General features: G+C 46.6%; 1 protein-coding gene across 14 annotated transcripts in view; it reads right to left on the reverse strand.

The window, feature by feature from the left end:
* Nucleotides 1–1,134: 1,134 nt before the first annotated feature.
* The window catches only part of PRRC2C (proline rich coiled-coil 2C), a 68,645-nt gene continuing 56,581 nt past the window's right edge, over nucleotides 1,135–13,198 (reverse strand). For 7 of the 14 annotated variants that reach the window (XM_088170268.1, XM_088170272.1, XM_088170277.1 and 4 more), the window contains 8 exons: nucleotides 11,885–12,119; nucleotides 11,379–11,501; nucleotides 9,689–9,907; nucleotides 8,833–8,907; nucleotides 7,615–7,718; nucleotides 6,267–6,393; nucleotides 5,063–5,287; nucleotides 1,135–2,967 (listed from right to left, as the gene is read on the reverse strand). In XM_088170268.1, coding sequence (XP_088026394.1) covers nucleotides 2,701–2,967; nucleotides 5,063–5,287; nucleotides 6,267–6,393; nucleotides 7,615–7,718; nucleotides 8,833–8,907; nucleotides 9,689–9,907; nucleotides 11,379–11,501; nucleotides 11,885–12,119 — 1,375 coding nt within the window. In that variant the 3' untranslated portion in view covers nucleotides 1,135–2,700. The remainder of the gene's footprint in view (nucleotides 2,968–5,062; nucleotides 5,288–6,266; nucleotides 6,394–7,614; nucleotides 7,719–8,832; nucleotides 8,908–9,688; nucleotides 9,908–11,378; nucleotides 11,502–11,884; nucleotides 12,120–13,198) is intronic. The other 7 variants (XM_088170275.1, XM_088170273.1, XM_014874734.2 and 4 more) reach the window with 5 other exon arrangements.

Below are 13,198 nucleotides of genomic sequence, written 5' to 3' on the forward strand. Positions count from 1 at the left end.
TGGCCTCAAAGGCAGCTGGCGTGGTTTGGGTTTTTGGAGAGGCACACATCAAACCCAGGTTATTTGGAGGCACATAATGCCCAAGCATTTACTTTTAATTAAACTTCTGCAGAAACACTCCCCTTGTTCTGCTCTGAGCACAAAATAGTCCAAAGCCTGGTACATTCCCACAGCCAGCTGTGGGAAATTCCTCTGACTTCCCAATGGCTTTATTGCTACAGAAATAACATTAATCCTTTCAGCAGCATTTCTTTAAAAATAGAACACTCTGGGGAGTGAGTTCCCATTTTTGGGGTGTCCTTTTAAAATGCAACAGGCTGAATACAACCTCAAAGCAGGGAAACATCACCACAACTGTTACTTTTATAGCATATTTCTATATGGAAGCAGTGTCCATCCACATTCAGTCAGTCCCCCATGTCCACCCTCCTTTCCAAGCATTTACTGCAGCTCCCAGAGATCCTTGTGAAAAAGGTGATTTACCCTGAGTGTTACCTGCTCAGAGGTTCCTTCTGCCCACGGCTGCATTGTGGACCCCAGAACCTTGGATTTGCTCCATATTACTGCAGTTTTACCCTGAACAAAACCAACCTGGGCAGGAAAGGACTTCAGCTCCTGAGGTGGCCCTAAGCAGCTTCCCAACCGGCCCAGGGTTGGCAGTGACACCTCTGACCAAAGGTCATCCTGCCCAGCTCCTGGCGGTGCTTGCAGAGCCACCCCAACACTCCTGGCTGCATCCTCCCTGTCCTGAGGCAGAGCCAGGCAGGAATTGCTTCTGAGAGACCAAGACACCAAAGGCTCCTGGTGTTTGTGGGAAGCAAGTTCCCTGCAGTGGCCAGCTGTGCCCACAGCCTAGGGGGCAGGGCAGGCTCAGGCCAGGGCTCCTGTGCCTTTTCTTGGTGCTGCCACTCACCGGCGTCACCCCAGCTCGTGCCTGGAACAAGCCCCAGCTCCACCAGCTGGACACGGAATTCCCAGCAAGCCCCCGCAGGTCCTTCTGCTCCTTCTGGCCACGTGCTGCGAGCCCCGGGCTGGAGAAGGGTTGGGAAGTGCTGGGATACACATCTTCCTTCAGGTGCCTTTCCCTGGGAGCTCTGCTCACCTCCTGCAGCAATCATGAGAGCAGCCAGGGGCTTTATTTAGAGAATACTTTATTAGTTTCTGTAATCAAACCCATGTAAATAAGACCGTACATATTTCATACAGTGCGTTACCCCTGTACAAATGGAAAAAAAATTAAGTTTAACATTTCTAGACCAATATGGCTGTTAATTTCTGTACAATGCCAACTCACACTACAAGTGGGATACTTTTTTCCAAAGTTGACATCACAGCTAGTTTCCAAAAATTCAAATTATATATATATTTATATAAAAAGATAACCAATAGCAATTCACTAGGCATCAATAGCAGCAACAGCCTTTCCAGCTTCTGCAGTCATTTGAACAAAATTATACACATTAGACTTTCAACTCTTCCTTCCAAAAAACGTAAAAAAAAAAAAGAAAAAAAATCCCAGAAAAAACCAGCAAATTCTGCTACTGATGTGGTACCTGGTGCTTTTTATTAGCTTTTTCAATCATTGTCTGGAAAAAAACCTCTAGAATAACATTATTAAAAACAGCTCCAGTATAGCACAGTCACTACTACATATCATAAGCAGGTACAGGATATCTTACATTCACAGAAGTATCATACAGTACTGTCCTACAGCTAGAATACTAGAGGATACAATTAAAAAGGCATTTATTTGACTTGATTCTACTTTCCAGCACACTGTGGGCAAGGAGGTGGTGCGATGCAGCTCTGATATAAAGAATGCACCTTTGAGATAAAACTCTCGTTAATCTGATAAGGTTTCTTTTATTCTTGTGGCACAGTTTAAGTGCTCGTTGCTGTGTTACAGACAGAAACTGGAAACCGTTTAGGGACCACTCGCATCATCTAAAGACAGCTGGACAGGGGTGAACGGAACAAATCTGACTATTGATGCAACGAACCTTCAACTCCAGGGGTGAGAGCCACTGAGGGGGCAGCGGGTGGAGAGGACACAGGTGGCCAAGTAGCTTTTTCATATGGTGAACTAAATGCAGTAAATTGTCATCCAAGCAGCAGCAGCCAGCAAAGCACTGCCTTCAGAGGGAAATCCGACACTGCCAGTGTTACTCTGTGTTAGGTTAAACCTCGTGTGGCAAATATGTGGATCCCTCTGTTTATACAAGATAGAAGCTTCTTAAGTCACTAAAAACTTAGCACACATTACTTGGCCCAGCACCATCTTCAGATCTGCATGTTCTCATACTCATGGGTTTAGAAAAAGATAAATAGCAGCTGAAGATAAGAGCCTGAAGAAAGTAAGAGAAGTCATTGTGTCAGCTAGGAAATGCCTCCCCACCGCTGCTGCTTCTCCGTGCTGTGGCTTTGGGAAGCAGGCGGGTGCGAGCCAAACGGGGCACACACGTGTGGGACATGCACACCCCAAAGCAGCCTTCATGCTGTTAGAGCAGATGGGAGCCCCGGGAGCCTGGGGGCTCAGCTGGACACACAGCAGCTGCCACACAACTGCTGCTGGCCTCTGTGCCCCGTGGGGCTGCTCAGAGCCCGGCACGGAGGGCAGGCTGCTCTTCATCCTTCGGGCCACCAATTGCTGACACCTCGCCCACCCTCCCCTCTCCCCCCACCTCCACGGGAACACAGCCTCTAAGATTTTGTTTCCTCGGTTTTGATTGCCTGAGGTTTGATTGGTCCAGTTCGAACAGGTTTCGGTGTGGCAGCAGGAGCAGGGGTGGGCTTTTCCTCGGCTTTGTCCTGGCACACTCCTGCAGAGTCAGCAATTGCCTCGCTGGGTTTGCTCCCGTTCTCCTCCACTTTCGGGGCTTTGCCTCCTATGGGTTTGTTCTGCTGCTGCTGCTGCTGCTCAGAAAAGAATCTCTGGGTGGACTGAAGGACCTCTGCTCTTTGCTTTGCCTTAAGAGAGGGAGAAAATAAGTTTACTGAAGAGAGGGCACTGGAGTTGGAGTGACTTCACAAGTATTTCCCACATGAAAGGGGAAGGACTGATTGCAGTGACCAGACTTTCCCAGAGAAGCAGCGTCCATCCTGCTGCTTCCCTGGTGTCACCACGTCTGGCTGCCTGGCTCCTCAGCAGTAGTTTAACATCTAGGCTTCCCTTGCTCTTTCTAATCCTTGCCCACAAAAGAGGATCAGGGACAACAGTTTGAAGCATTACCTAACCTCTCTGTACAGCATCACCATTGCAGAGCTGTACAAGCACGAACACCGCTGACAGCAGCTGCAGCTTCCCCAGAGCACAGGTCAGTCCCCAGAGCACAGGTCAGACATGAACTGTGTCTGCACGACCCTACCTGGGCCCCGAGGGCCACTCCAGCTGCCCCTGCCCCTACTGCCCCTCTGAAGCACAGGGCCCCTCCCAGCAGCACAGAGAGCATCCCTTCCTCCTGTGGCTCTGGGCACACACTGAGCCTGCAGCTGGGATGGGAATGAACCAGGCTCAGAACTTTGCTGTGTGTTAACTGCAGCCTCATCTGCTTCCCACTGCAAGCAGGCTCTCATCCCAGCCAGCACCAACTGCCTGCTGCCTCCCCTCCTCTGAATCCTACCAGCAACCCTGACCTGCCCCTGTGGTGGAATTCAGCCTCTGTGAACACATTCCAGTTACAGTTTTGACACTGTGCAGATCAGACACTTCAGAGCAAGCACTTGGCTTTCCTGCCCAGACTGCAGAGACTCCATTAAGAGTTCAATCATTTGGAAGCAGAACAACAAAGCCCAGTGCAATCAAACACCTTTTTATTTTAAATTAAAAAGGAGTATCTTAACACAACCAACCCCAACTACCACACAGGCACTAAGCCTCCATGTACCTCTCTGAATATTTTCTGCTTTTTTACAAAAAACGGGGCTAGGACACACAACAGGGAGACAGAACAGCAGAAGTCTGGAACAAGAGGCCTTGGCTCTTATACTTTGTAGTTGCTCCAAGTAACTCAAGCAGCAACAGAACAGAAAGCAAACCTGTGAACTCTCATTTGCAGGACTGCAGCAATAGCCTGATTTTACTGGAGCCAGATGGACACCTGAAACCTTCTGTCCAAATTTCAGCCATCCCCTGAGGTTAAGGCTGGATGACTTCATCACCAGTAACCAAGTGTGACAGAGTAACTCTCACTGCTCTCAGCAGTGTTTGCAGGAGATTAAACACACCAGAACTGGGTCAGTATTTGCTCTGACTGGCTACATTCAATCCATACTGCACACTCAGGACAGTATGTTAAGCATCACCTGGTAGGCATCTAAAGGCTGCATGAAATGGTGGCAGGAAATGAACCAACCACCTGGAATTGAAGGATAATCGATCCTCCCCCAGCCATGCATGACCAGAACAACACTGTCCTGCTCTGACACCTCAGTGCACAGGTTACAGGAATGGCAGCAGATGGAGGAGCCCCTAAGCACCATCTATTCAAGACTCAGTGTGCAGCAGTGTCCCCACACAGACGTCCCACACTGCAGCCTTGCCTTGGAAGAAGTTTGCCTCGAACTGAAGGGTCCCAAAGTGCTGTAAAAAGTAAGGGTGGCTGTCATCACCTGCTACTGAAATGCAGCTGCCTCTTCTGCAGAGAGCACCAGGTACTGTACTCTAGCCCACAGGCACTTCAAACCACGGGGAAAGGACTCTCCAGAGTCCCCAAGGAGTGAGGCTGGCTGGAACAGGGTGAAAGGACAGCTACCAGCCAGGAGTGCAGCTTCACTGCTCATTCCAAGCAGTGCTCCTGACAACTCACTTTGCCTTGCACAGCAGTGGCAGCTCCGCAGCTGCTGACCACAAAAGACCACTTGAGACAGGAAGCTCCCTACAAACATTTTAGTCTAAAATCCTTATTAAAAAACACCAGGGCATAGAGAAGGTCTGTGTTCAGCTGTTAAGGGCCTGGCTTGGGGTCCAGAGGCACTTTGTGAAGCCATGCCTTGCAGACACATCCCTGCCCTGGGGGCTGTCAGACTGAACTGCTGGTAACAGCACTGCTGTTCACATACTGACCTTCACATCTCGTTCAGCCTTGGCCTGAGTGCCTCTGGCTCCAGGTACTGATCCACAAGGACCTCTGGCCACACGTGGTAACTGAGGGTGGCTCATAAGGCCTGTGCTCATCTGATTCGGCATCTGACTATGCAGAACTACTGGCAGCCTCTGAACAGGCGCTGGGAAGGTGTTAGTAAATGGGGCTCTTACCAATGGAGGGAGCAGGTTAGGCTGAGAGAGGATCTAAGTGGGGGAAAAACAACAAAAAGAGACATTTCTCAATTAGAAAACTGCCAACTTGACTGCACGTTGGCGTAATATTAAAGGGGAAAAGTTGCTACTCTGCTACGAAATGAATGTCAAGGAAACAGGCTTGAACTGCAAGAGCAGAACAGCCCTGCAGTGCTGCTGGGCCTGAAAGCAGCACCAACAACTCGAACCCAGCTTGTGAGCAGGGAAAAGACCCTCACAAGGCAGTGGAGCAGTCACTGGTGAAAGGCAGCCCCGGCAACGTGAGGCAGTTTCTGCCAGTGACAATCCAGAAATCAAATCTCAAGTCCTGCAGTCAAACACTCCAAATGCTCAATGAAAGCCAGAAATATCTTTTCTGTCTGAAATGAACTTTTAGAGAGGCTACATTTCCCTAGCAGCCTGGCTCCAGTCACCTGCAGCAGAGATGCACCACCCTTGTAAGCTGTGCTCCCTGGAATGCCAAAGCAAATCAAGCCCTCTGCCATCAGCCTTGCCTTGTATGGACCGTGTGACCTCAGAGATCCTTCCTACCTCAGCTGCTCCTTCAATATTTCAGAGCTGCAAATCTGCTTTGTCTTTACACATGTGAAATATGCACTGGGACCCTTCTGAGACACGAAGCTTCTCCCCTTCCCCAAGCAAATGATCTGTTTCTGCAGCATGAGGGGCATTACAGCTGCCTGGGGAAGGCACCACATTTTCTGTTCTACATCACTCACAACCTGTATTAAATTCCTCAGCGTGCACAGAACTCAGAATTAAACACCACAAAATCAGCACTACTTGCAAGCAAGATCAGAGAGGTAATTTTTTTTGCTTTGATCTTGACATGGTGTTTCTTACACCATTTCATTTTCAGGATTCCATTTTGTATCTCCCCATGATAAAGCCTGAGGAGACACAGTCGAGTCAGAGCCACCAGGTCATACACAGGAACAAATCTGTCTGTAGGAAGCCACCAGTCACCTACCTGTGGTGCAAACTGTGCAGGAAAGGGCTGTGTCATTCTCACAGCTGCAGCTGCTGACTGGAACTGCTTCTGGTAGACAATGCTGTTCATTTTATTGGACTGATTGTTAGGACTTGTAGAACTGGCCCTAAAGGAAAGAACTCCAGTTAAAACCAACTGCTTTCATTCAGAGGATGTTTCTGCCCTTAGTTACAAGTTAACTAGAAACTCAGCACTGAAGGGGGGAAGAAAGTTGGTAAAGCTGGTGTGAAACTTTTTCTATATAGAAGCTTCTACGTGCAAGAAGACCCAGAACTTCAGAATTCAAAGGGACAGCATAATCAGAAATATTCAGGCTATGAAGAGATTCCAGGGCATGTCTGTATGAAAGGCTCTTTTTCCCCAGGTACTTAGGACACAAACACTCACGTTAGATTTGTGATGTTTGTCATGTTAGATGCAGTTTCCATCCCTGCTATCTTATGTTCAGCCCTGCTCCTCTTCAGTCACTCTTTGCTCTATCATGGCAAGGTCAGAGCTTGTCACAACAGGCAATGAACATGCAGCTGCTTCTACTCTGACCTGTTGTCAAATGTTTCAAAACGCACTTGAACAGACTTCAAGAATTCACAGAAAATGCTCTCCTTGTTTTATTTGGCTAAGAACGTGACCCTCTGTTAAAGCTTCCACGAATTACATGAAGCTTGACTGATTATCTGGGGGAAGGGCAGCAAGCAGCCCTCAAAGAGAAGAGTGAACAGAAAAAGAAAAAATAGTGAACAGCCTTCCTTAGGAAACAGAGCTTGCCTTGCAGAGAGCTCCTGTGCAGAGGGTGTGGGTGATGCCCTCCTGGCAAAATGAGCACAGGGGCACCAGTGACAGGGACACCAGCTAAGCTCCACACACCAGTACTTTGTGAGCTTAAAGGAGTCTGCTTTGTTTACTCATTTCACTTGTGAGCAGCTTAGAGACCTTGCAACAACACTTGTTCCTCTAACAGAACTGCTGCCACAACTGCTGTCTAAGCCTTGAAATGTTCTTTACTTGGAACAGATCAACTGTCTTTCAGTTTACTTACTTATCTTATCCCAAATTACATCTTCCCTGCCACTTCTTGTTTAGTTTCATTTACCCAAAGAAATATTTTTCACCTTTTATTTCAGAGCTATTTCCTTTAACTACACCTTCTGCTGTTTAACTACAGCAGATGTGGTGACCTACTGGAATGCTGCTCATGAGCTCAGATTAAGGATTGTATTGTGTATCAGTGGCCCCTCACCTCATACCTGCCAGAAAAGGCTGCTCATGCATGACTAGGTACATTTTCTAGCTCTGGTTTTAAGGAATTTTGAGCTTAAGGGAGATTTACCGGAAGGGACTGGAGGTTGGGGTAGTACTCCTGCCAGAAACTGGTGGTGTTCCAGGTTTGACATCAATGCCACCTCCAAAGGCCTTCAGGTCCATTTCTGATATCTGAAAAACACAGCAACTGACATGTTAATTCTAATTAAAAAAATTACATTTGCTGAGCAGTTGTTAGCTTACCTCAATGAAAAGAGGTCACTTAAGTGGAGATGAAAGCCTGACTGCAGAACAGCCTCTTATAATTAGGACAGGCCCAGCACCACAAGCACCTCTGTGTACAATTTTCCTGCCCTATCTGGCACTTGCAGCAATGGCATTGGCTTTCTAACTTGGTCCTCCTGCATAATGACAGGGGGTTTGAGAGTCATTTCATCTATTTGGCCCTAAAAAAAGGAAAAAAGATATGTTTTGGAGTTGACACCTCCAAGACTCCCATCTCAGGTACCACATGAAAATATTTAGAAATAATCCTGAAAATGCCGAGAAGAAAAATACCATAATAATCCAGGTCTATAAAATAAACAAATCCAAGGCACAGCAAAATGGAGCTGTCATTCATGCCAATAGAGCTCCAGACTAACTGGAGCAATGACTCTTGAACGCTGTTTTGCAGATACACTCAACAGAATAAATTAGTCTTGGGAACAGTGTATTTCCACACATGGCCATGAAGCATAACAGCAACAATAAATCACTTTAAAATGAGAGGCTGTTTTAAGTTGACTTTCTTTAGCAGTAACATGATGGGAATCTTAGAGCAGGGCAGGAAAGTCATCTAAGGCCAGCAATCCACTGCAGCTCTTCCCTCATTTTGTGCTGAAATGAGCGATCATTTTCCAGCGACAACTGCAGCAAGAAACATTTTTGCTGCCGCTTGCAAAATGGGGCTCCTAACAACTGCAAAGACTTGGCCAGATCCCATGAAGCTGGAAAAACCACCATACACACTCTGGGGGTGAGGAGATGGAAACTTCCTCTAGGTGGTCTGAAATTCTGGTTGCCATTCCTGTCCAAGACGTGGAATTAACACCTGAGATTTTTATTATCGCAGCTGTAAATCACCGGGACTGGGGCTTTTTTTAACAAAGCATCCTAAAATCTGGGCCAGAAGCTGCAGGGATTTGAGGTGCAAAGGTAGATCAGTCCCTGAGGTGGGAGGGCCCTGCTGTTGCTGCCAGTCAGCTGAGCTGTGTCCATGTGCAGGGTGTCACCCACTGCTCACCTGGAAGCGGACTGCAACTGCCGAGTGCTGCACACTATCCGAAAATCCCCGGTGCCTGTAAAGCTGGGATTCCATCTAAGACAAGAGACCTTGTGATTGGAAGCCAGCTCCACACATCCCCTCATCAGCAATTACCTTAGCAGCTTCACATAAAGGAGAGGAGAGAATTCCCCCCATGATACTCGAGTTTCTTGCACTGTTTAAGTGTTACTTCCTTACTGTCCCTCAGTTTTCCTGAGCTGCAAGACCAGGCTTTTCTTTTTTCATTACAGAAAGAGCCTGTCTTGCATACAGTGCTACTCTTAATATGCACCATGCTGTGCTATTCAGAAAGGAAAGGCAGACCCCCAGCAATAATGGTAGAGTTTAATTCTGGCTTAAGGTCATGGCTGATACAGAGTCCACTGAAGCCCCTAAAATTCCCCTTTTTGCACTGGAAACCTTTGAACCCAAAAAACTTGCTCTGGTTTGAGTCCAGAAGCAAAGCAAGGAACTCAAGCAGGCCCAGAATCTGCCACCAGCCCTGACAGAGTGGTGGTGCTGCCCTGCTGCTCTAACAAAACCTCAGTACTGTTTTCCACATGGCTTCTACATGAAATCCCCTGCTAGTCCATGGTGTCACTATCAAACCAGGCATTCCTGCAGGGCGAATGGGCCAGCACCAAAACCTCAGCTAAATGCACAGACCCAGTCCCTAAGGCATTAACCCACACTGGGTTCTTTATCTTTTAAAGCTGAGGCAGATTTTTAAGATGCAAGAAGTCAAGGTGAGTTGCTGTGCTGGTTATAGAAACCAGCAAACAGCCGTGCTCCACATGAATTTCTGTGCTGTAGCTGTGGCAGTTTGTGCTGTTACCTTTCCAGTTGCAGCAATCATGCTGTGCTGAGTTCCTGCTGGGATCAATCCTCTGAAAGGCTGGGTCACTTGGGCAGGTCTGCTCAGGTTTTGAGCCTGAGCTTGTGGTGGGGTGTGCTGTAGTGGTGGCTGTAAGGACTGGGGCAGGGCAATCAGTGGCTGTGCTGTGGATCCAAAGTTGGGCAGAGAAATCTGTGATCCTGGCAAAGGTACTGTCACCTGGAGACAGAGCACAAAACCACCAGTAACAGAGACATGTCACCTTCATTACTAGCTCTATTTCAGCTTTATCCCAGACAAACAACTTAATGAGTTCATTTATTTAACCAGAGAGCCGCCAGCAAATAAGTGAATTTATTGCTCAGTTTGCCTTTATAATCAGTTCTAATGGCATTTGGGTATTTGGTTTTCAGAAACAAAGGTGCATGAGATCTCCTACCTCCATCATCATTCAGCATGATTTCACTGTGTGACAGGGAAATTTAATTCAACCCAGAAAATAAAAGCAGAACAAAATAACCAGTTTGGGGGTGGGGGGACAGGACAAGATTTGCTTATTTGTTTACTTCAAATAATTTTAGTCATCAAAGAACACTGGGATAAAAATTAGATTTTACTTCCCAGGAGTTCCATCAACCAGCAGTTTGAGCTTAAAAACAATGCCAAAAATACACAGCCTGTCTCTTGCTTGTGTTTACCAAGGTGCTGTGGGCTGAAAACAGAAGAGAGTGGTAGTGATAAACATGGAAATACAACAGCAGTGACCTGACTGGCAGGAGTTACTGCATGTCTTGGTCTGACAATCCACTACCTGCAAAATGATATTCTGAGTGTGACGAGGAGAATGAGCTGAGACTCCCAAATGTGAAAGGCTTGCTAGGATTCTGCTCTGAAGGGAACAGATTAAAATCAGAGAGACAGCCAGAACTGAACACGCTGAAAGTACCAACTCTTCCAAAAGGTCCTTAAAAACTGTGCTAGATTTCCTACAGATAAGATCCAATCTTTTGCAACTCTTCTAGATTCTATCTTGACAACTTCTCCTGTGTGTGAGGTGGGCTATTATAATAAATCAATTCATCACAATCTTTTTTTTGGAAGCCATTTCAATAAAAAAACGAATCAGATGTCACTAGACAGTATCCTGTGAATATGACAGAATGCTGGCACAGAGCAATTTAGCAGTTCTTTCACAAAAGAATGAAAAAACCTTCAAATCAGTGCAGTTCTTTTACTGACCTGGCTGATCACCTATCTGCTGACTTCTCAGTTATTTTCTGTGAGCACTCCTGGGTTCCAGTTCAGTGAGAACTGATGTTAACATTTAGTGTGCACTAAGCACCTGGAATTTGCCCCCCTCTCTCTCCAGCACTCCTGGTATCTGCTTCCATAAAGGCATCACGTGCCTCACTCAATTAGCAACAGCACTGTGCCAATTAAATATCTGCCCATCACTGACAAATTCAAGAGAAGGATGCCAGGGGCAAATGACAAACATGAACTACAGGCCATCCAACTTCTGAGCCATTCAGTTTGTGCAGTGCTGCTGCTGCAGCCCTCCTTCACTATTAACATTCCATTTTTATTTTGGAAGAATTAAAGGTTGTCTCAGCCCTCCCTTCTATTCCCAGCCCACAGACACCACCAACCACGCCATGCTTTTAGGAAGAATACAACGCAGGAAATTTACCATGCCATAGTTTACCTGCTGGAGAGCACTGGGAGACTGTGCAGTGTTGTAGAAATTGCTCTGGCCAGGCTGCTGAACTTGCCCAGAGTAGAGATTGGAAGCCTGAGTGAGAGTAGCTCTGGCCTAGGAAGAGCAAGAGACACCATCCCATCAGGAGCATGCAGGAGAGCAGTTCTCTGGTGCATCAAGCAGTGCAGGAGAAACCCCAGCATGGGAAGCTGGCAAATGTGAAGGTTTCACTTTGTGATCAAGCTCTGATTTTGCAGGTGGTGGAACAGCCCTTTATCACCATTAAGAGAAATTAAACCTGAGCTCTAATTAATGACAGAAACACAAGGAACCCTGTAATTTGGGGAACAAGCCTCAATTCAGAGATTATGCTAATGTACATTTATTAAATTAAAAGAACATTCTCCTCCAAGTTTCCTGCCAAGTTGATCAAGACTTGATTTCCTGTATCAGCCCACTGCAGAAGGTTTGCATGTGGAAATGTGAACATTTCCTACCTGCAGGATGTGTGTATCAATCAGCTGAGAGCCTCCCAGTCCTGAAGCCTGCCCAAGCTGATGCTCATACAGGATAGGAATAGGCTGAGTATTGGAAGTCTGCTGGAATGCCAGGCTGGACTGTGCCTTAGCCAGCTCCTGGTGTTGCACTGCTGGGAAGTTGTGTAAGGCTGTGCCAGACAGAACCACTGGTGATGGCTGAGACAAACCACTCTGCATGAAAGCTTGCTGGGATCTGCAAGAGATTAGAGTGTCATTCATAAAAATTCTGACAGAGCTCAGCAATGAGCCACCAAAAATGAACACAGGATGCTTAGCTCTACTGGACATATTTTCACCTGAGAATGTCAGATTTTTTTTTTTCAATTTACTCTGCACACAACAAAATAACAGCTGCTGCTAAAGGCCACAGGAAAAAACGACGAGGCTTCTTACTGTTTAGATGTTCATGCTGCTATAATCCTTGGATAACTTAACTGCAACATAGAAAAGCTGCCAGTTCTTAGTTCCTGTGCTACAAGGTAGGATGGGAAAGCACGTGTGAGTAGCCCCACTCAGTCAACTGCTGTGTTCTCTTGACTCCACAGAGCTCCACAGTCCAACTTCTAATACAGTTTAAATCACTGGATGCTGATCATGGTAGCTTCCAAATGAATGTTTTGGTTTCAAAAGACTTCACAGCCTTTAATTTTAACCAGCTATTCAATTCCTGTCTCAGCAGCATGGGGAAGTTGCAGTTTGTTTAAAGCAGACCGAGGCCAGTACAGCAAAGCACCACAGACAGGTTTAGTCCAGCAGAGTATTTATCTGAACATTCCCATTTGGAACTTGGTGAGCAGCCACCTTCAGACTGAAGAACCAAGAGGTTTTTAAATAAATGCTCCTCTCAAAGCTTTTGAGCTCAGAGCAGAGTGTTTTTGATGTGCAAACACCTTTTACTTTACCTGCTGCTGGCTGTGTCTGAGCACAGCACTGCTCCTGTTCACCTGCTGTGTGGTGGGGTTTGCTTGTGCCCACAACCTGGGGGAGTTCCAAACTTATCCTTTTCTGCACATTTTCTTTGTGGGAGAAGCACTCACACTGTTAGAACTCCATTAATGCCATGTTTGGGTGTGATCAGATTTATTTAAGCTGGACCACATGCCAGCCTGATTGTGTTTCTGCAATTAGCCAACTGTTTGCAACAGCTTTTGTCAGCTGTAGCAGGACAAGCAATATTTGGTCCCATAAAGTCAGCCAAGCACCAAAGTCAGGAGACAAATGTGGTTAATTAAACCTTATGTGGCCTCAGCCTTCTACATTGCAACAAGCAGA

This window comes from Sturnus vulgaris, chromosome 9, assembly GCF_052056855.1.
Source record: "Sturnus vulgaris isolate bStuVul1 chromosome 9, bStuVul1.hap1, whole genome shotgun sequence".
Taxonomy (NCBI): domain Eukaryota; kingdom Metazoa; phylum Chordata; class Aves; order Passeriformes; family Sturnidae; genus Sturnus; species Sturnus vulgaris.